The sequence below is a fragment of the Staurois parvus genome, unplaced genomic scaffold (assembly GCF_062004578.1).
Source record: "Staurois parvus isolate SC_StPar_1 unplaced genomic scaffold, SC_StPar_1.0 ptg001176l, whole genome shotgun sequence".
In the NCBI taxonomy this organism is placed as follows: Eukaryota; Metazoa; Chordata; class Amphibia; order Anura; family Ranidae; genus Staurois; species Staurois parvus.
The window spans coordinates 32160-50006 of NW_028318972.1; the positions used below are offsets into that span (position 1 = coordinate 32160).

The 17847-nt window shown below is 42.3% G+C and overlaps 1 protein-coding gene across 1 annotated transcript in view; it reads left to right on the forward strand.

The window, feature by feature from the left end:
• Positions 1–16040, forward strand: part of CYP27C1 (cytochrome P450 family 27 subfamily C member 1) — a 29140-nt gene extending 13100 nt beyond the window's left edge. The window contains exons 5-8 of the mRNA XM_089659628.1: positions 2599–2765; positions 7021–7099; positions 8534–8737; positions 10565–16040. Of these exons, the coding sequence (XP_089515754.1) occupies positions 2599–2765; positions 7021–7099; positions 8534–8737; positions 10565–10681 (567 nt within the window). The 3' untranslated portion in view covers positions 10682–16040. The remainder of the gene's footprint in view (positions 1–2598; positions 2766–7020; positions 7100–8533; positions 8738–10564) is intronic.
• The last annotated feature ends 1807 nt before the right edge of the window (positions 16041–17847 follow it).

A 17847-nucleotide genomic window follows, 5' to 3' on the forward strand; every position in this document is an offset into this window, starting at 1 on the left:
CCCCAGCATGTTATCCTATGTGTCCATCCCCGGCATGTTATCCTATGTGTCCATCCCCGGCGTGTTATCCTACGTGTCCATCCCCGGCATGTTATCCTATGTGTCCATCCCCGGCATGTTATCCTACGTGTCCATCCCCGGCATGTTATCCTATGTGTCCATCCCCAGCATGTTATCCTATGTGTCCATCCCCGGCATGTTATCCTACGTGTCCATCCCCGGCATGTTATCCTATGTGTCCATCCCCGGCATGTTATCCTGTGTGTCCATCCCCGGCGTGTTATCCTACGTGTCCATCCCCGGCATGTTATCCTATGTGTCCATCCCCAGCATGTTATCCTATGTGTCCATCCCCGGCATGTTATCCTACGTGTCCATCCCCGGCATGTTATCCTATGTGTCCATCCCCAGCATGTTATCCTATGTGTCCATCCCCGGCGTGTTATCCTATGTGTCCATCCCCGGCATGTTATCCTATGTGTCCATCCCCGGCGTGTTATCCTATGTGTCCATCCCTAGCGTGTTATCCTATGTGTCCATCCCCGGCGTGTTATCCTATGTGTCCATCCCCGGCATGTTATCCTATGTGTCCATCCACACATAGACTAGAATCAACGTTTTTTGGCTGAAAAAAAACCCAGAACTAGTAAGTTTCTAGAGGATTTGTTTAGCTGTAAAAACGCTCTAACACCCCACATGGAAGAAAAATATATTTGAAATACTAAAATTTTGGCCGTATTCAATATATTTCAATTCCCCCTGAAGTCATCACAGAGGACAAGGGGGCCTCTATACGTCTGGAGGAAAAGAAATGTAATCTCCAAACACGGAAAGGTTTCTTCACAGTGAGAGCTGTGAGAATGTGGAATAGACTCCCTCAATAGTTGGTTGTGGCCAGCTCAGTGGATTGCTGTAGGAAAGTCCTGGATTGTTTATTGGATACACAGAATATAACTGGATATAACATTTATAGGGAAAGTTGATCCAGGGAATATCCGATTGCCTCTCTGGGGATCAGGAAGGAATTTTTTTCCCAGCAGGAGCAAATTGGATTGTGCTTTGCTGGGTTTTTTGCCTTCCTCTGGATCAACTGTGGGTGTAGGATTATAACTTTTTTTTTTTTCTATGGTTGAACTGGATGGACTTCTGTCTTTTTTCAGCCAGACTAACTATGTAACTATGTACATATATATATATATATGTATATATGTGTGTGTACCTAACAGCCGCTGCCCTTCCCTCCTCCCACCACTCCATCCCCCACAGCCATTTCCTCCTGTACCTCTACCCCCTCCCTCCTAGATTGTAAGCTCGAAAGAGTAGGGCCCTCTTACCCCTTGTGTGCTGTTTGTTGTTACTGTACTGTTTCATGTATTGTCCCCCCCCCCTCTATTGTACAGCGCTGAGCAAACCCTTTGGCGCTATATAAACTCGATAAAATAAATAAATAAAATAAATATATACTGCATGTTGAAATGCGTTTTTATTACAGAATATATGAAAAACATTTTTTAAAATGCATTTCAAATATACTGTATATCTTTAAAAATACAAATCTACTTTTTTGGAATGCATTTACAAATATAATATATATATATATATATATATATATAGTATATTATATATACACACACTGCATGTTGAAATGCGTTTTTTTATACATTACAAAATATATTAAAAATATTTTTAAAAGTTATATATTAAATATATTGTTCAGATTTGTTTTAACATATGAAAAAGTCATTTTGACATGTATTTTTACATAGATTTGTATATGCCTTCCAAAAATGTAGATTTGTATTTTTAAAGACATACAGTATATTTGAAATGTATTTTTAAAAAATATTTTTCATATTTTGTAATAACGCATTTCAACATACAGTATATATATATATATTGAATACGGCCAAAATTGTAGTATTTCAAATATATGTCAATATATTTGGAAAGAATATTTTTCAAATATATTTTTCTTCCATATGGAACTGTTTTTGGATGTGGTTTTTGTTTGTTTGTTTCTTACCAAAGAAAACCTTTTTTTTGGTAAAAATCAACGCTAAAAAACGCGGCTAAACACGAATTCAAAAACGGTGAAAAAAAGCTGAAAAACTCTATGTTTTTAATGTTACCAGCGTTATGAAAACACCCCATGTGCATGAGGGGTAATGCTTCAACCTTTCTCAATGACTCCTTTCTGCCAGAATTGAAAACTGCAAAACTGAGAAGTGCTGAAACAGAGTGGGACCAACCTAGCATGGCATGCATGTGGTGGCGCTTTAGGGCCATCTAATGGTGAATGTTGAAATTGCGGCACAACATTTTTTTTTCTTTGTACTGTAAATTCTCCACCAATCACATTCATTGGTTTGACTTCTTTCAGTCAGAATTAATTTTATGTTTTTGCCTTCAGAAGCACAAAATTTTACCATTTTCTTGTTCAACTGTTTACTTTTTTTAACTTGCTGTTCTCGTTGCTTAAAGGGAAAGTTCATATTCCACCCGCAAAAGTGTTTACCTGAATGTAACTTTTTTTGTTACTTTTCCCATTTTTACATGTTTGCTCTTTCATGTTTTTGTGTCCTTTTTTTGTTTTTTCAGACCTCTTTCACGATGTCCTGGGCCACCTACCTTCTGGCGAAGAACCCTGAGGCGCAGCATATGGTATACAATCAGATCGTCCGGAATCTCGGGAAGGACACGGTCCCCACTGCGGAAGATGTGCCGAAACTTCCTCTAATCAGAGCTGTTCTGAAGGAGACCCTGAGGTATACTGATCATGAGCCATCTTCTACGCACTGTTGTAGGTATAATGTACTGTAGGTACCTGGATGGTGGGAGGGAGGTAAGTATATCATGTAAAGAACACTTACCTTAGTAGGGTCCTGTCCTGGGATCTCCTCTCCCTGCGAGCTTTAGGTCCGGATGCTCTGCTCTGAACTGAAGGAGTCGGGCTTGTAGACGTCTACGTCTTGGGCTACTTCCCATTCAGGGGCAGACTGACAACTCACGGGGCCCCTGGGCAATAGGGGATCATGGGGCCCCTGTGTCCTTGCCCACACTCAAAGCACACCCAAAAAAGCCTATAAAAGGTACCATGATATATATATACAGTATATCATGCTGGATCTCTATACTGACATGGGCGGGGTAATGTGTTAGGAATGTAAGGACGCCCCATCGTTTGATGGAAATGAAATTGATCGACCTACAGAGGACTGAATTCAAAGACACCCCGAAAATCAAAGAATAAATGATGCAGCAGGCGAGTCCATTTTGCTGAAATGTTATTGAAGCAACTCAGAATGGTCCTCAGTAGTCTGTATGGCCCCCACGTGCTTGTATGCATGCCTGACAACGTTGGGGGAAGCTCCTAATGAGACCACGGATGGTGTCCTGGGGGATTTCCTCCCAGATCTGGACCAGGGCATCAGTGAGCTCCTGGACAGTCTGAGGTGCAACCTGGCGGCGTCGGATGGACCGAAACATGACATCCCAGAGGTGTTCTATTGGATTTAGGTCAGGCGAGCGTGGGGGCCGTTCAATGGTATCAATTCCTTCATCCTCCAGGAACTGCCTGCATACTCTCCCCACATGAGGCTGGGCATTGTTGTGTACCAGGAGGAACCCAGGACCCACTGCACCAGGAGGAACCCAGGACCCACTGCACCAGGAGGAACCCGGGACCCACTGCACCAGGAGGAACCCGGGACCCACTGCACCAGGAGGAGCCCAGGACCCACTGCACCAGGAGGAGCCCGGGACCCACTGCACCAGGAGGAACCCGGGACCCACTGCACCAGGAGGAACCCAGGACCCACTGCACCAGGAGGAGCCCAGGACCCCCTGCACCAGCGTAGGGTCTGACAATGGGTCCAAGGATTTCATCTTGATACCTAATGGCACTCAGGGTGCCATTGTCTAGCCTGTAGAGGTCTGTGCGTCCCTCCATGGATATGCCTCCCCAGACCATCACTGACCCACCACCAAAACGGTCATGCTGAACCATGTTATAGGCAGCAGAATGTTCTCCACGGCTTCTCCAGACCCTTTCACGTGTGTCACATGTGCTCAGGGGGAACCTGTTCTCATCTGTGAAAAGCACAGGGTGCCAGTGGTGGACCTGCCAATTCTGGTGTTCAATGGCAAATGCCAATCCAGCTCTACGGTGCTGGGCAGTGAGCACAGGGCCCACTAGAGGACAAGAACCGGAAAAACTTACATACTCCTGTGCTTGGAGAGTAGACCCAAAAAGGGTTAATGGACTGCAGTCAAGTCTTAGCCCTCATGCGTTGCACTCGCCTTGCTGACCTCAAGACTGGGGGAGTCTACAGACACTGCAATAATAAATAAACAGAGGGCGCACTGGCCTAGTGCATTATCCTTTAAAAAATAGCTTTTAATTTATAAAATGGTAAGTATTATACTCACAAAATAGATAAAGGTACATGATCATCTCATGAAAGCAGCAAACTACAATCTGCAAAACATCACGATGTGACAGAACGATGGAATCTCAACAGGCTGACGCGTTTCGAGGACCTAGCCTCTTCCTCAGAGTCCACCAAGAAGATAAGTCCTCAAAACGCGTCAGCCTGTTGAGATTCCATCGTTCTGTCACATCGTGATGTTTTGCAGATTGTAGTTTGCTGCTTTCATGAGATGATCATGTACCTTTATCTATTTTGTGAGTATAATACTTACCATTTTATAAATTAAAAGCTATTTTTTAAAGGATAATGCACTAGGCCAGTGCGCCCTCTGTTTATTTATTATTGCAGTGTCTGTAGACTCCCCCAGTCTTGAGGTCAGTCTTCTCCGCGGCTTCTCCAGACCCTTTCACGTCTGTCACATGTGCTCAGGGGGAACCTGCTCTCATCTGTGAAAAGCACAGGGTGCCAGTGGTGGACCTGCCACTTCTGGTGTTCAATGGCAAATGCCAATCCAGCTCTATGGTGCCGGGCAGTGAGCACAGGGCCCACTAGAGGACGTCGGGCCCTCAGGCCACCCTCATGAAGTCTGTTTCTGATTGTTTGGTCAGAGACATTCACACCAGTGGCCTGCTGGAGGTCATTTTGTAGGGCTCTGGCAGGGCTCATCCTGTTCCTCCTTGCACAAAGGAGCAGATACCGGTCCTGCTGATGGGTTAGGGACCTTCTACGACGCTGTCCAGATCTCCTAGAGTAACTGCCTGTCTCCTGGAATCTCCTCCATGCTCTTGAGTCTGTGCTGGGAGACACAGCAAACCTTCTGGAAATGGCAGGTATTGATGTGCCATCCTGGAGGAGTTGGACTGCCTGTGCAACCTCTGTAGGGTCCAGGTATGGCCTCATGCTACCAGTAGTGACACTGACCCTAGCCAAATGCAAATCTAGTGAAAAACAGTCAGAAAAGATGAGCAGGGAAAAAATGTCAGTGGCCTTCACCCATAAAACCATTCCTGTTTTGGGGGTTGTCTCATTGTTGCCCATCTAGTGCATCTGTTGTTAATTTCATTATCACCAAAGCAGCTGAAACTAATTACCAACACCCCTCTGCTACTTACCTGACCAGATCAATATCCCAGGAGTATCATTGACTTGATGCCAGACTCGGATTAAAAAGTGATCCTTTAATTTTCTTGGGGTGTGTGTATGTATGGGTGTCACCCATCCTCTGGAACTCCCTGCCCCAACCCATCAGATTATCACCTACTCTCCTCTCCTTTAGGCGCACCCTGAAAACCCATCTCTTCAGGGAAGCCTACCCCACCCCCTGCTAACTTGACGACCTCCTCCACTCTTCCTACCACCCCATCCCCCACAGCTATCTCCTCCTGTGCCACCATCCCCTCCCTCCTAGATTGTAAGCTCGAAAGAGCAGGGCCCTTGATCCCCTCATGTTTTGCATTGTATTGTTATTGTTCTGTCATATGTTCTGTCCCCCTTTGTAATGTACAGCGCTGAGCGAACCATTGGCGCTTTATAAATACTGTATAATAATAATAATAATAATGTATGTACCGGTATATATATAATTTTGTTTTCGTCGTTTTACAAAATATTTTGGTTTGTTTAGTACATTTATTCTATTGGGTCAATTTATTACTCAGAATTTTTTCATTTTATTAATATTTTTTGTTTTGTTTTTATTTTAATGGTTTTACGATTGTAAAATCAGATTATTTAATCTATGGTTCATGTTATACACATACCAGTTACAACATTTTTACCAGGATTTTTTTCTTTTATATATTATTAGGTTAACCTATCACCCTGAATGTCTCATTTTTAATTATTATTATTATTATATTTAAAAAAAAAAAACATTTTCTGATATAGTTTAGTACTCAAGGTCTCATTTTTGTATATTAATGTACACACTATTTGGTTTTAATTCTGCCCCTGTGGATGTTATACTATATTGATATCAGATTGATATGGAGATCTTCCTAGGTTCTTTCTAGCCCTGATGAAGGGGGTGCTTTGACCTCGAAACATGGTGGCTACTTTTTGGATTGTACCCTTTGTTTTATTTATTTATTTATTTATTAATGGAATCAAGTTTTATCTGGTTTGCTTAGCAGTGGTGTGGTGCTTCAGTTTGAATTCTTAGCGCACAACATATCAGCATCACCTCCCTCTGTATTCCTCATAATGTTGCTTGCCTCCAGCCATCACTGGGAGCCAAAAACAGGAACTAGCCATCCCAGCTGCCTCAGCTTGTTAGCTGTGGTACCTGGCGCCTGTGCACTGAAGGGGGCGCCCTGTCCCAAATCATAGCTAACATTACAGGGCACCTAGGAAGGTGGGACAAAGTACTACATGTGCTTCCTCCCATCAGGAATTGAATACTGTAAAAATAAATAAATAAATAAATAAAAAATAAATAAATAAATAATAATAAAAAAAAAAAATATATATATATATATATATATATATATATATATATATATAATATTCTTTAAGAACTCGTGTTCAGAGTACAGTTCTACTTTAAATAATTGTGTGTTCCACTCATCTATCTTCTGTGTTCTATTGGTAGGCTGTTTCCAGTGTTACCCGGGAATGGTCGGGTCACCCAGGATGATTTGGTTTTGGGAGGATATTTAATACCAAAAGGGGTAAGTTGTAACTACAGCTCTGTGGTCTCTGACACATTGGGGTCAGTTTATAAAATATTAGCATATAAATGTCTGAAAGTAAGAAAAAATATCACATTTTGGCCACAGCAATTAATCTATTAGAAAACATATACAGTGATTTTTTTTTCCATCTCGCATGAATGTTTCAACAAATGTTTTATAAATGGGCCACTTGGTGACCAATGAATAAAAATGATCCCATCACACTTCTTTGCTCTGGGGGGGCAGGGGAAAGGGGTCGTATTAGGAGTCCAGAACAGTTGTGTGTGTTTGTTTTTCTGGGAAATGTTTTATTCTTTGTGTTTTTATATACTTTTTTTAATTTTTATTTTATATACTTCTGATTATTACTACTACTATTTTCCATATATTTTAATATGTTATATTTTATATACTTTTATAATAATATTATTGTTATTATTAATGGCGTATATAAAATTTTTATACTAAATTAAATGGAAGTATATATAAATTGATAATAATGAAAGTAGATAAAATATTTACAATAAAACATATGGAAGTATATATAAATTGATAATAAGGGAAGTATATACAAATGAATAATAATGGAATTATATAAAATATTTATAATAAAAACATATGGAAGTATGTATAAATTGATAATAATGGAATTATATAAAATATTTACAATAAAACATATGGAAGTATGTATAAATTGATAATAATGGAAGTATATACAAATTAATAATAATGGAAGTATATAAAATATTTATAATAAAACATATGGAAGTATATATAAATTAATAATAAGGGAAGTATATACAAATTAATAATAATAATGGAAGTATATAAAATATTTATGATAAAACATATGAAGTATATATAAATTGATAATAATGGAATTATATAAAATATTTACAATAAAACATATGGAAGTATATATAAATTGCTAATAATGGAAGTATATACAAATGAATAATAATGGAAGTAGATAAAATATTTACAATAAAACATATGGAAGTATATATAAATTGATAATAATGGAAGTATATACAAATTAATAATAATAAAATTATATAAAATATTTATAATAAAACATATGCAAGTATATATAAATTGATAATAATGGAAGTATATACAAATTAATTATAATGGAATTATATAAAATATTTATAATAAAACATATGGAAGTATATATAAATTGATAATAATGGAAGTATATACAAATGAATAATAATGGAATTATATAAAATATTTATAATAAAATATATGGAAGTATATACAAAATAATAATAATAATAATAATTGTAATAATATATAAAATATAATTTAAAATAAATTATATGGAAGTATATAAATATACTTCCATTTTTTACATTTTTATTAATGAATAGTAATTATTTTATTATTAATTATTTATTTCTCCACATGTGTATCTGTCTCCCTGATCAGACTCAGCTGGCATTGTGTCATTACTCCACATCGTACAACCAGGAATATTTCTCGGCAGCAGAAGACTTCCGTCTGGAACGCTGGCTGCGGCACGGACTCCTGGACAGAGTTGAGAACTTTGGTTCCATTCCCTTCGGATACGGAATCCGCAGCTGTATCGGGAGGAGAGTCGCTGAGCTGGAGATCCACCTGGCTCTAATTCAGGTAAAGGTGGATTATAAAAAAGGGAAATCCATGGAATTCCTACCCCCTCCCCCTCCCCATTCTCTGTTCTTCTCCAAGCTGCAACTGGTTAATTATTAAATTATTATTTTTTATTTAAAAAAAAAAAAATATATATATATATATATATATATATATATATACACTGCTCAAAAAATTAAAGGAAGTCTAGCATCAAGTCAATGAAACTCCTGGGATATTGATCTGGTCAGGTAAGTAGCAGAGGGGGGTGGTAATCAGTTTCAGCTGCTTTGGTGTCAATGAAATTAACAACAGGTGCACTAGATGAGCAACAATGAGACAACCCCCAAAACAGGAATGGTTTTACAGGTGGAGGCCACTGACATTTTTTCCCTACTCGTCTTTTCTGACTGTTTTTACTCGTTTTGCATTTGGCTAGGGTCAGTGTCACTACTGGTAGCATGAGGCCATACCTGGACCCTACAGAGGTTGCACAGCCAGTCCAACTCCTCCAGGATGGCACATCAATACGTGTCATTGCCAGAAGGTTTGCTGTGTCTCCCAGCACAGTCTCAAGAGCATGGAGGAGGTTCCAGGAGACAGGCAGTTACTCTAGGAGAGCTGGACAGGGCCTTAGAAGGTCCTTAACCCATCCGCAGGACCGGTATCTGCTCCTTTGTGCAAGGAGGAACAGGAACAGGATTGTAGGGCCAGAGCCCTACAAAATGACCTCCAGCAGGCCACTGGTGTGAATGTCTCTGGCCAATCAGAAACAGACTTCATGAGGGTGGCCTGAGGGCCCGACGTCCTCTAGTGGGCCCTGTGCTCACTGCCCAGCACCATAGAGCTGGATTGGCATTGGCCATTGAACACCAGAATTGGCAGGTCCACCTCTAGCACCCTGTGCTTTTCACAGATGAGAGCAGGTTCACCCTGAGCACATGTGACAGACGTGAAAGGGTCTGGAGAAGCCGTGGAGATTGTTCTGCTGCCTGTAACATCGTTCACCATGACCGTTTTGGTGGTGGGTCAGTGATGGTCTGGGGAGGCATATCCATGGAGGGACACACAGACCTCTACAGGCTAGACAATGGCACCCTGACTGCCATTAGGTATTGGGATAAAATCCTTGGACCCATTGTCAGATCCTACACTGGTGCAGTGGGTCCTGGGTTCCTCCTGGTGCAGTGGGTCCTGGGTTCCTCCTGGTGCACAACAATGCCCGGCCTCATGTGGGGAGAGTATGCAGGCAGTTCCTGGAGGATGAAGGAATTGATACCATTGAATGGCCCCCACGCTCACCTGACCAAAATCCAATAGAACACCTCTGGGAGTTCATGTTTCAGTCCATCTGACGCTGCCAGGTTGCACCTCAGACTGTCCAGGAGCTCAATGATGCCCTGGTACAGATCTGGGAGGAAATCCCCCAGGACACCATCCGTGGTCTCATTAGGACCCTCCCCCGACGTTGTGAGCCATGCATACAAGCACGTGGGGGCCACACAGACTACTGAGGACCATTCTGAGTTGCTGCAATGACATTTCAGCAGAATGGACTCGCCTGCTGCATCATTTTCTCACTTTGATTTTCGGGATGTCTTTGAATTCAGTCCTCTGTAGGTCGATCATTTTCATTTCCATCAAACGATGGGCCGTCCTTATGTTCCTAACACATCACCCCGTCCATGTCAGTGTAGAGATCCAGCAGGAGATTTGTCCCCATTGAGATCTGATGTGTTTTCAAAGTGTTCCTTTCATAAATTTGTTTTTCCATTAGCATGTTGATGAGGTGGGGAGACCCAGGGTTGGTGTTTGGTTTTTAATTATTTTTTTTTTCCCCTATTACAGTTGCTTCAGAATTTTGAGTTCAAGACTTCACCCAAGACTCAGACTGTTCTCCCAAAAACACACGGACTTCTGTGCCCCTCAGGGGCCATTAATGTGCGCTTTGTGGAACGGGAGTGACACACAAAAGAACAGTGTTTCAGGTCTCTGGTATCTACTGAAGGACCCCAACACTTTATGAAGACTTCTTCTTCCTTATTTAGAATTGTTCTGAGGTCCGCTTGGCTTGTACGGGAAGTTCTGTCTATGAAGTAGGTCTAGGGGTAGGTTGTGGAATGCAACGTTCTACCTTGCACTTTTTCTTGCACTGTATGAATAAGAGATGGACTGAAGGAGAAGAGGAAACGGCTTGAACACTGGAACCTCCAACTTTGCGTATCTGGAGGAGCTTCTGAAGGATGGTTTGTGGAGTCCAAGGGCTCATGGTTGCCTGGTCGGGGGAGCTGGGACTTGTGGTTCCTTCACATCTCTAGTGCCAAAGGCCGCTCTTTGCTCTTAATCTTAACACTGTGCCTTAACACTTTTTTTACTGGATTTTAATAGGTCTGTTTTGGATGGATGATTGTAGGTTTTAGTCCACAGCATTATTTTTTTTTTTATGTTTTTAGGTTTATATTTTGGAGAATACTCTCTTTGGGAGCTCTTATTGGCTTGGTGCAATTACCCAGCGGTATGCATCCGTTACAGACTGTGTTTTTACATGCTGGCTCTTCAACATATGAGACTCATCCATTTACAACCAGATGAGCTCTCCTTGGCTTGGTGCAATTACCCAGTGACACCCAACAGTTGGCGACTTTTGCATTTTTACATGCTGTCCCTTTTGACCTATTTGAGATTCAAAGATTTGCCACCAGAGGGCGCTCTCCTTGGCTTGGTGCAATTACCCAGTGACACCCAACAGTTGGCGACTTTTGCATTTTTACATGCTGTCCCTTTTCACCTATTTGAGATTCAAAGATTTGCCACCAGAGGGAGCTCTTATTGGCCGGGTGCAATTACCCAGTGACACCCAAGAGTTGGCGACCTTTGCATTTTTACATGCTGTCCCTTTCGACCTATTTGAGATTCAAAGATTTGCCACCAGAGGGCGCTCTCCTTGGCTTGGTGCAATTACCCGGTGACACCCAAGAGTTGACGACCTTTGCATTTTTACATGCTGTCCTTTTTGGAATTTAAAGATTTGCCACCAGAGGGCGCTCTCATTGCCTTGGTGCAATTACCTAGTGACACCCAACAGTTGGCGACCTTTGCATTTTTACATGCTGTCCTTTTTGACCTATTTGAGATTCAAAGATTTGCCACCAGCGGGCGCTCTCCTTGGCTTGGTGCAATTACCCAGTGACACCCAACAGTTGGCGACGTTTGCATTTTTACATGCTGTCCCATCTGACCTATTTGGGTTTCAAAGATTTGCACCAGAGGGAGCTCTCATTGGCCGGGTGCAATTACTTAGTGGCTTGTAACAGTCCCCGAAAGAAACAACTGGTCACCCCAAAAAATTCATTGCTTTCAATAGGTTGGCCAGCTTGAGAGAATAGTATGGTGGGAAGGGGCAGTAAAGCACAAGTGCTGTGCAGCACTGAAAAGCAGGACTCTTATGCAGGCCATACATGATTCGAATTCTGAGTTTTTTTTGTCCGAAAACGTACACCGATGGCGCCATCAATGATTTCGAAAATCGGCCGACCGAGTCATAAAGTTCACCCCATATAACACGCAAAACTTTAGTTCCTTCCAGGTCACGGCTCATGGCGAATATTCTTTTTGGAAAAACGATCGTACGATTTGACCATCATGGAGTCGAAGATCGGTTGTTTTTCATGAATTTTCCAACATACCTGATCACAGAAAAGGGAGGAACCATGAAAATCGTCCGGTGCCATTTACCCACTAACAGAGCGAATATCGGCCGATTATTTTAAGTCTGATTTTCGGACGAAAAATCGGTCAAATTTCAACCCATGTATGGCCGGCCATAGGGGGGGATTTACTAAAACTGGAGAGTGCAAAATCTGTTGCAGCTGTGCATAGTAGCCAATCAGCTTCTGACTTGAGCTTGTTCAGTTAGTCCTCATGCACACGGGACGCTTTTACAGCGGCTGTTTTTGGCTTTTGATGGTTTTTTTTCTACAGCCAGTAACCCCCCAGCATGTTATCCTATGTGTCCATCCCCAGCATGTTATCCTATGTGTCCATCCCCGGCATGTTATCCTGTGTGTCCATCCCCGGCGTGTTATCCTATGTGTCCATCCCCGGCGTGTTATCCTATGTGTCCATCCCCGGCGTGTTATCCTACGTGTCCATCCCCGGCGTGTTATCCTACGTGTCCATCCCTGGCGTGTTATCCTATGTGTCCATCCCCGGCGTGTTATCCTATGTGTCCATCCCCGGCGTGTTATCCTATGTGTCCATCCCCGGCATGTTATCCTGTGTGTCCATCCCCGGCGTGTTATCCTATTTGTCCATCCCCGGCGTGTTATCCTATTTGTCCATCCCCGGCGTGTTATCCTATTTGTCCATCCCCGGCATGTTATCCTGTGTGTCCATCCCCGGCGTGTTATCCTATGTGTCCATCCCCGGCGTGTTATCCTGTGTGTCCATCCCCGGCGTGTTATCCTGTGTGTCCATCCCCGGCGTGTTATCCTATGTGTCCATCCCCGGCGTGTTATCCTATGTGTCCATCCCCGGCATGTTATCCTATGTGTCCATCCCCGGCATGTTATCCTGTGTGTCCATCCCCGGCGTGTTATCCTATGTGTCCATCCCCGGCGTGTTATCCTGTGTGTCCATCCCCGGCGTGTTATCCTATTTATCCATCCCCGGCATGTTATCCTGTGTGTCCATCCCCGGCGTGTTATCCTATGTGTCCATCCCCGGCGTGTTATCCTGTGTGTCCATCCCCGGCGTGTTATCCTGTGTGTCCATCCCCGGCGTGTTATCCTATGTGTCCATCCCCGGCGTGTTATCCTATGTGTCCATCCCCGGCGTGTTATCCTGTGTGTCCATCCCCGGCGTGTTATCCTATGTGTCCATCCCCGGCGTGTTATCCTGTGTGTCCATCCCCGGCGTGTTATCCTGTGTGTCCATCCCCGGCGTGTTATCCTGTGTGTCCATCCCCGGCGTGTTATCCTGTGTGTCCATCCCCGGCGTGTTATCCTGTGTGTCCATCCCCGGTGTGTTATCCTATGTGTCCATCCCCGGCGTGTTATCCTATGTGTCCATCCCCGGCGTGTTATCCTATGTGTCCATCCCCGGCGTGTTATCCTATGTGTCCATCCCCGGCGTGTTATCCTATGTGTCCATCCCCGGCGTGTTATCCTATGTGTCCATCCCCGGCGTGTTATCCTATGTGTCCATCCCTGGCGTGTTATCCTACAGTTGCAAGAAAAAGTATGTGAACCCCTTGGGATTACGTGGAGTTTTGCATGAATTGGGCATAAAATGTGCTCTGAATGTCATCTAAGTCACAACAATAGAAGAACACAGTCTGCTGAACATAATACTACACAAACATTAGATGTTGCCATGGTTTAATTGCACATAACAATTCACAGTGCAGGGAGGAAAACGTATGTGAGGCCCTAGCTTAATGACTTCTCCCAGAGCTAATTGGAGCCAGGAGAGAGCCAACCTTGACTCCAATCAGTGTGATGATATTGGATGTGTTGCTGACAGCTGTCCTGCCCTTAAAAAACACACACCTGTTTTGGGTTTACTGGTTTCAAGAAGCACTGTCTGATGTGAACCATGCCTCGCAGAAAAGAGCTCTCAGAAGACCTACGATCAAGAATTGTTGACTTGCATGAAGCTGGAAAGGGTTACAAAAGTATCTCCAAAAGCCTTGATGTTCATGTGTCCACGGTAAGACAGACTGTCTACAAAAACTATAAAAAAAACGTAACCGCGTAAAAATGCAGGAAAACGCGGCTAAATGCTAATGCAAAAACGGTAAAAAAAGCTGAAAAACTCCAGTTTTTAACGCGACTTTACACAGCTAACGTTACCAGTGTTATCAAAATGTCCCGTGTGCGTGAGGAATAACGCTTTGACAAAAAACTGGAAGATGATTGGCTAGCATGCACAGTTTCGCCAGATTTTTCATGCTCCAGATCAGGGGCGGACTGACCATTTGGAAACTTGGGCACTGCCCGAGGGCCCGGGGTCAGTAGGGGGCCCCATGAGATGCCCCTGGTACCTTTTTCATAGGCTTTTTTGAGTTTGGGCAAGGACACAGAGGCCCCATGAGTTGTCAGTCCGCCCCTGTCCATTTGGAAACTCGGGCACTGACCGAGAGCCCGGGGTCAGTAGGGGGCCCCATGAGATGCCCCTGGTACCTTTTTCATAGGTTTTTTTGAGTTTGGGCAAGGACACAGGGGCCCCATGATCCCCTATTGCCCAAGGGCCCCATGAGTTGTCAGTCCGCCCCTGTCCATTTGGAAACTCGGGCACTGACCGAGAGCCGGGGGTCAGTAGGGGGCCCCATGAGATGCCCCTGGTACCTTTTTCATAGGCTTTTTTGAGTTTGGGCAAGAACACTGGGGCCCCATGATCCCCTATTGCCCGGGGGTCCCATGAGTTGTCAGTCTGCCCCTGCTCCAGATTTAGTAAATAGCCCCCTTAGTCTGCATATGTAATATACATAATATGGTTGTCACCATGTACATTTGTATTGAGATACTTTTTTTTTTTTTTAATTATTATTATTGACATATATAGGAATATTTTACATCAAGCGGATCTTTTTATTATAAAAATGTTGACTATACATTCCCTTCTCATCCTTCTTTTTTTTTTTCTCGGAGTGGCTTTGGCTTTAGCAATGCTATGCGCCTTTAAGCAGCAGCCAGTAGCGACCATCCATTGCTTTCTGCTCTGGCCGCACAGGACTGCTGAAAGAGAAAATCTGATTGGTTACTGCAAATACTGCACTGTGTTCTTTGGCATTATGGAAGGATCTTGGTAATCTCTCTGTTGTACATTGTCTTTAGTCTCTATAAATCCTGGAATGTAAATGGAGGCTCTGCTTAAAGGCAAAAAAAAAAAAGTAAAGGTATTTTAACAATGCAATGCTGCTTTCCAGCGTTCCGATCTACATCCTCTGTAAAAGGAAAAATACTGGGGGATCGCTAAACCCGTACACTTTTTACATGACGTAGCCACACTTTTGATGAGGTGTCGGCATAGTTGGTGACTACATAAGATTTCTAGACCTCCTCTATTTTTATTGGGTGGTTGTGTTTTTTTTGAAAAGTGGATGAATGTGGGACGTGTCAGAATTTTATACATACTTGAATTGCTTCTCTACCAATGTCGCATTTTTATTTATGTATAAAATCAAAGCGGAATCAGAATCGGTCATTGTTTAGTATTGTTACATTGTATTTCATTGTGACAGTTTGTATTATTTTGTTAGGATGTTTTTGTTTTAGTAACGATGGCATTTTGTAACTGATACGTATTAAAATATTTATTGGAAGCTTGTCTTGGAGAATTTATTTTGTTGGATATAAAGGTGTACGTTTTTTTCGTTTACAAACTTTCTTTTTTTATTGGGAAAATTTTACATCATAATTCGAGAGGTAAGAGCTGTAATACACATATCAACAGATATACAGTGGGGATCGAAAGTTTGGGCACCCCAGCTAAAAATTTGTATTAATGTGCATAAAGAAGCCAAGGAAAGATGGAAAAATCTCCAAAAGGCATCAAATTACAGATTAGACATTCTTATAATATGTCAACAAAAGTTAGATTTTATTTCCATCATTTACACTTTCAAAATAACAGAAAACAAAAAAATGGCGTCTGCAAAAGTTTGGGCACCCTGCAGAGGTAATATCTTGTACTGCCCCCTTTGGCAAGTATCACAGCTTGTAAACGCTTTTTGTAGCCAGCCAAGAGTCTTTCAATTCTTGTTTGAGGTATCTTTGCCCATTCTTCCTTACAAAAGTCTTCCAGTTCTTTGAGATTTCTGGGCTGTCTGTCACGCACTGCTCTTTTAAGGTCTATCCATAGATTTTCAATGATGTTGAGGTCAGGAGATTGTGAAGGCCATGGCAAAACCTTCAGGTTACGCCTCTTGATGTAATCCCCCGTGGATTTCGAAGGTGTGTTTAGGATCATTATTCATTTGTAGAAGCCATCCTCTCTAACTTCAGCTTTTTCACAGATGGCATCAAGTTACCATCCAAAATTTGCTGAAATTTTATTGAATCCATTTTTCCTTCTACTTGTGAGATGTTCCCTGTGCCACTGGCTGCAACACAACCCCAAAGCATGATTGATCCAACCCCATGCTTAACAGTTGGACAGAGGTTCTTTTCATTCAATTCTGTGCCCCTTCTTCTTCAAACGTACCTTTGCTCATTCTGGCTAAAAAGTTCAATTTTAACCTCATCGGTCCACAGAACTTGTTTCCAAAATGCATCAGGCTTGTCTATATGTTCATTTGCAAAGTTCAAACGATGATTTTTGTGGTGAGGACGTAGAAGAGGTTTTCTTCTGATGACTCTTCCATGAAGACCATATTTGTACAAGTATCTCTTTATAGTGGAATAGTGTACCACAACTCCAGTGTCTGCCAGATCTTTCTGGAGGGATCGTGCAGTCAAACGTGGGTTTTGAATTGTTTTTCTCACAATCCTGCGAGCTGTTCTGTCTGATATTTTTCTTGGTCTTCCAGATCTTGCTTTAACTTCCACTGTTCCTGATGACTGTCATTTCTTAATTACATTCCGAACAGAGGATATTGACATCTGAAAACGCTTTGCTATCTTCTTATAGCCTTCTCCAGCTTTGTGAGCGTCAACTATTTTCAGTTTCAGTTTTCTAGACAACTGCTTAGAAGAACCCATGGTGCTGATTGTTGGGGCAAGGTCAGATGAGTCTGGGCATTTAAAACCTTTGAGATTGACATAACCTGGTCTTCCCAAACGATGATTGAGAACAATCCATGACACTGGCAGGTCTCAGCTGGGCAAAGGGGGCAGTGCATGCTATAAATTCTGCAGGGTGCCCAAACTTTTGCAGACGCCATTTTTTTGTTTTCTGTTATTTTGAAAGTGTAAATGATGGAAATAAAATCTAACTTTTGTTGACATATTATAAGAATGTCTAATCTGTAATTTGATGCCTTTTGGAGATTTTTCCATCTTTCCTTGGCTTCTTTATGCATATTAATACAAATTTTTAGCTGGGGTGCCCAAACTTTCGATCCCCACTGTACATACAATCTTGTAGTAAAGAAAAAAAAAAGTTGTGTGTGTATATGTACAATTGTGTTC